Source organism: Alosa sapidissima, chromosome 3 (genome assembly GCF_018492685.1).
Source record: "Alosa sapidissima isolate fAloSap1 chromosome 3, fAloSap1.pri, whole genome shotgun sequence".
In the NCBI taxonomy this organism is placed as follows: domain Eukaryota; kingdom Metazoa; phylum Chordata; class Actinopteri; order Clupeiformes; family Clupeidae; genus Alosa; species Alosa sapidissima.
The window spans coordinates 24,783,122-24,789,121 of NC_055959.1; the positions used below are offsets into that span (position 1 = coordinate 24,783,122).

General features: G+C 42.5%; 1 protein-coding gene across 1 annotated transcript in view; it reads right to left on the reverse strand.

Annotated features, from left to right (window-relative positions):
- baiap2l1b (BAR/IMD domain containing adaptor protein 2 like 1b) overlaps window positions 1-6,000 on the reverse strand; it is a 41,795-nt gene that overhangs the window by 1,608 nt on the left and 34,187 nt on the right. The window contains exon 13 of the mRNA XM_042085669.1: window positions 298-338. Coding sequence (XP_041941603.1) covers window positions 298-338 — 41 coding nt within the window. The remainder of the gene's footprint in view (window positions 1-297; window positions 339-6,000) is intronic.

Sequence of the window (6,000 nt, forward strand, 5' to 3'; positions counted from 1 at the left end):
AAACAGACATATAGTTATTTGAGTCCTCCCTGCAGAAGAACCCTCAAAAGACAGCAACGCTTTACAGTCCACAGTCATAAGATAAAAACAGCATGTTGCCCTGATGGATTTAAATGTTACAAACGCGTAACACCACTGTTATTAATAATCGTCGTGACTTAGTAACCTACACGTATGTCAACGTTGTTTTTATTTTTATGTTGTTAAGAACCCACCTCGGACAAAGAAATGTAGAAATTAGGTAAAGGCTATCGTAGAAGGCCTACACACAGTGAATCCTAAGGGACAGATACTCACGCAAGGAAAGGTGGTCTTGAGATTCCATTCATTCTGTGCACCTGTAAGAAACAAAACAAAAAGTAACATTAGATAAAAGCTCAGTTCACAGTCTGTGTTTCTTTCTCTTCATGAACACAAACACACACACACACACACACACACACACACACACACACACACACACGTGTCACAAGTATCAGATATCATCAAGGCTAGTCTCTGTTGCCACAGAAACCAAGTTCCTTTGACCAAACAGGATAAGGCACCTGAGCACACTCACTACCGTGTGACCGTATCAAACAGATGCGAGGAATGCTACACATCTGGAAAGACACGTCCCATGCTACTGTACCTTGTGCTAAAAACCTGACAGTGCAACATTCTACTAGCTCATACAGTCACAACACTAACAGCTTTTTTTTTCATTTCTGTAGGCTGTTAAGGAAAAATCCAGTATTTGTATTTGGTAGACACTTAGTGACAGATATGACACAATAGTTGCACTGGAGAGGTTGAATACGAGACAGCAACACTGTCAGAAACCATTTCAACAGTAAAGCAAAAAGGGCCCTTTACTTTAGTAAAATGACAAATGTATTTCAGAGTATAAGTGTGTGGAATATAATGAGGTTCAACACCATATAAAGGAGTGCACCATCTCCATCATCATGCAGCTCACCATTACTCCAATTTAAAAGAGGAATAATGAATTATTCAAATTCCATCCTGCATATGATTAATCTATTTCAATTAATACTGCAGCCTGACTGAAGAGTGATGGATGTGGGCTCTGCCCTGGCTCCATCTGGAGTCACTGCAATTTCATTTCCACAGTGGGGCTCTGAGTGGCAGTATCCCTGACCGGTCACAAGAGGGCACTGTCCACCTTTGTGCTGCGCCAGTAGTCCTCAGTGACCCTGTCTTCCGCAGTCCCTCATCGTCAGCCCTGCCTGGCTCATCTTCGGCTGCCGCTGCCCAGCTGTCTGTCTGCTCTTAATCCCGATTTTAATAATCTCAGAGGGAGCAGAGTGAAGCCGCTCTACCGGACTGTCCAATTTCTCAACTGGACGTTCTGCTATCAGTCAAAGATGTTTCCTCTCTCTCTCTCTCTCTCTCACACACACACAGATACATGTGCTTGTGAGATAAGGAGACCGAGAGTCTGGGGCATTGTGTCTTAACTTGGAAACTTTTAGCATGTGAATGTGTTTGCATGTGAATGTGTGTATCTGTCTATCTGTTGTGTTATGCTGATTAGATGCCTGCATGTCAGGTTCAAATGTTCTCTGATGAAACCAACTCACACGCAGGTGGGACACACCCATAGTCGTTATCTCTAATACTCGTTTATCTCTCGCTCACTCTCCCCTTCTCCTTCTATCTCTCCATCTCGGTCAAGTCAAGTCAAGTCAAGTCAAGTCAAGTCAAGTCAAGTCAAGTCAAGTTTATTTATATGTATTTCATACACAGAGGTCATTCAATGTGCTTTACATAACCAAAACTAAACAATAATAACAAATAAAAGCATAGAAGGGACGAACATAAAACACAAGGTAAAATCATTTAAAAATAAAGAATAATTAGTAAGCAAAAACAAAGGCAATAAAAGACAAGGTCTAAAGAAGGTCAAAAGAAAAATTATCAAGGCAGATTCAGAATTTGTAACTCGACACAGTTAGCAGGAAGCATCTGAGAACAGTTTGGTCTTAAGTCTAGATTTAAAACTGGCTACAGTTGGGGCCTTTTTGATGTCATCCGAAAGTTGGTTCCACAGCTGAGCCGCATAGCAGCTAAAAGCTGCTTCACCATGTTTAGTTCTAACTGTAGGTTTTACTAGCAGGTTTTTCACCTGGGACCTGAGAGGACGAGAAGGTGTGTACTGCTGAAGCATGTCTGACAAGTATTTAGGTCCTGCTCCATTTACTGATTTTTAACAAGCAATAGTGCTTTAAAGTCAATTCTGTGACTTACTGGAAGCCAGTGCAAGGATTTAAGAATTGGAGTAATGTGGTCAGTTCTTTTAGTTTTTGTTAGAATCCTAGCTGCTGCATTTTGTATCACCTGAAGCTGTTTAATAGTCTTAGGAAGGAAGTTAGGAAGGCCTGTGAACAGTCCATTGCAGTAATCAACCCTGCTGGAGATAAATGCATGAATGAGTTTTTCTAAGTCATGTTTTGACATCAGCCCTCTGAGTTTGGCAATATTTTTGAGGTAAAGCTGATTTAGTTATCACTTTCATGTGGCTGTTGAAATTTAGATCACTGTCAATTAATACACCAAGATTTTTAACAGTATCCTTTGCCTTCAACCCTTTTGTGTCAAGGAGAGTGGCAACCCTAAGTCTTTCCTCCTTTTTACCAAATATAATTACTTCAGTTTTTTTCTTTGTTCAGCTGAAGAAAATTTTGAGACATCCAGGTCTTGATTTGTTCTATACACTGACACATAGATTCAAGAGGACCATAGTCGTTTGGTGATAGAGCTAAGTAAATTTGTGTGTCATCTGCATAGCTATGATATGAAATCAAATTATTTTGAATGATTTGTCCAAGTGGGAGCATATAGAGGTTGAATAATAGTGGCCCCAAGATCGACCCCTGGGGAACACCACAGGTCAAGGACGTTGGTGTTGAGGTACAGTTTCCGATGGCAACAAAGAAGCTCCTTTCTTGTAGATATGATTTTAGCCAGTTGATAACTATGCCTGTAAATCCAACCCAGTGTTCTAGTCTGTGTAGTAAAATATTGTGATCAACAGTGTCAAATGCTGCACTAAGGTCCAGTAGCACTAGGACTGATGTTTTACCTGAATCTGTGTTGAGGCGTATGTCATTGGAAACTTTAATGAGAGCTGTTTCAGTGCTGTGATTTGCCCGAAAACCAGACTGAAAGTAATCAAAATACCCATTTGATGTTAGAAAGGTGGTTAATTGATTAAAGACTACTTTTTCAATAATTTTGCCAATAAAAGGTAGATTGGATATGGGCCTGTAATTGTTTAGCATGGAGGCATCCAGGTTATTCTTCTTGAGAAGTGGCTTTACAACAGCTGTTTTCAGTGACTTAGGAAAAGTGCCAGACAGCAGTGATACATTTACAATTTGAAGGACACCCGCCACTATGAGGTGAAAAACAGTTTTGAAGAAATTAGTAAGCAGAGTGTCTAAGACACATGTGGAAGAGCTGAGATTCTGTACCGTTTTTTCAAGTGTTTTATAGTCTATCAAGCTGAACTCTGACATCAAGTTTAGTTTCCCTCTGTTTGTTGCTGGAAGTTCAGGTTGTTGAATTTGTAATTGAGCAGATATGTTGAGTCTGATTTTGTCAATTTTACCTTTAAAAAAGGATGAAAACTCATTGCATTTATTAGTTGAGAGAAGTTCAGGCACTAATTGTGAGGGGGGATTTGTTAACTTATCAACAGTTGAAAATAGAGTACGAGTGTTATTTGAACTTCTATTGATAATGTTAGAAAAGAAAGACTGCCTTGCTTTGCATATTTCAGAGTTTTATGTGCGGAGCATCTCTTTATGGATTTCATAGTGGATCTGAAGTTTGTATTTACGACATTTTCTTTCAGTCTTCCTACACTCTCTTTTTAGAAGTTTAACTGCTGGATTTTGCCTCCATGGTGCTTTCTGTTTGTCCTTAACTTTCTTGAATTGTAATGGAGCAATGTCATCCATAATGTTTGCCATTTTTGCATTAAAGTGATCAAATAAGTCTTCAGAGTCTGACAGTTGACTTGACTTTAGTGAAAGTGCTTGCTCAAAGAGAGCACTTGTCTGGTCATTTATGATTCTCCTTTTTACCATCATAGCTGTGTTTTGAGTGTGTGGGGACATAGACACATCAAAGAACACGCAGAAATGATCAGATAAGGCCAGGTTTTTAACAGCTGTAGAGACATCGAGACCCTTTGTGATAACAAGGTCGAGGGTATGGCCGAGAGAGTGTGTTGGTCCCTGTACATGCTGTGTTAGGGAGAAAGTATCGATTAGTGCAATGAATTCCTTGGCATAATTGTTTTCAGGATTATCCACATGCAAGTTTAGATCCCCTAATATAATAAGACAGTCAGACTCTATGCAAACAACTGATAGCAGTTCACCTAGCTCTTCAAGAAAAACTTTAGCTGAATGTTTCGGAGGCCTGTAAATTGTCAGTAATAAAATCTGAGGAGAAGACTTAATGCATGCGCACAGATATTCAAATGAAGTAAAGTCACCGAATGACGACTGATTGCACTGAAAAGACGCCTTGAAAATTGTGGCTATCCCCCCACCTCTTTTATTTGCTCTGGTAGCACTCAAAAACTCACTCTCGCTGTTTCTGTCTTGCTCTTTGGTTACGGGGGGGGGGGGGGGGATACTATTTGTGTATTTGTTGAACCTGACAATTGTTGACCATAGACAAATGATTGCATGTTTTGTTTGTTTTTTTGTGTACACCGGCAGGTGCACCTGTCTCTTTGTAGTACCCGTCCACGTCTGTGTACTGTAAGTGAGTGAGTGTGTATGTGTTAATGTGTGTATGAGAGAGAGAGAGAGAGAGTGAGAAAGAGAGCGAGAGAGAGAGAGAGAGAGAGAGAGAGAGAGGGGAGAGAAAGGGAGTGTAGGTGAAGGTTTCAAGTTGATGTGTGCTCAGATGGAATTCCATCGGATGAGAAGTGTACAGAATATTCACTCTAGACAGCCTGGGAGAGAATGGGGTGGGGAGAGAAGAGACACAGAAGAGACAGATGAAAGGCATGACAGAGAGAAAGAAACTGAAAAGTACAGAAAAAAAGAGGGCAAAACCACTGGAACGAGAGCGAGGGATGCAGAGAGCTCAGAGATGGACTGATACCACGACCGAAACTCCAGCGAGGGAGCTGATAAATATTTCACACTGGCCGAGGGAGCACGGCACAGTGGCGACGTCTCCTCTTACCTCTCACCATTCAGCCGTCCTCACCAAACATCAGAAATCAGAGCCAACACCACCACAACCACCCCGCACACACACACACACACACACACACACACACACACACACACACACACACACACACACACACACACACAAAGCTAGCCCTAGTTGGCCACAAAAACGCACCGTGTGTGTGTGAGTGTGTGTGTGTGTCTTGGGTGATTTCCTATTCCACCAACGCGAGCGAGAGAATGGGCCCGGTGAGTTGAGCCAGCGGTGGCCAAACTAATTAAGGTGAGAGGAGAGCTCAGGCCCAGATCAGATGTCATGCTCTGGACCAGCTCCGGCTTCTCTCAGGGCTGCCTGCGTGTAATGCCGGGAGTGGCGGGCGTCACGGCAGCCTGCAGCCCGGTGTTGGGTTCCAATGGGGCTGCTCCCAGCAGAGAGCAAGCGAGCCAGAGAAAGAGAGAGAGAGAAAGAGAGAGATAGAGAGAGAGAGAGAGGTATTACCAGTAACTGTAGGCCGAGATCACCGCATTACCTGCTGGGACCAACAGTCATTATGCCACCCCATGTTTCTCTGAGCTTTGCGCTCTCAGGAAATTAGGGTTGTTTACATGTTAATCATTCACAGATGGGGGGGGGGGGGGGGTCATGTGTCTGAGTCCTGCTGTTTTCTACAGACGGTCACATTACTGATGCATCACAGAGAGTGACTGGCACATGAGGGGAGTGAGGACCACAGCCAGGCCACACAGTGAGTGTAGTACAGACCAAAGATTCTAGAGCGCTACGCGCCGCTCTAGAATC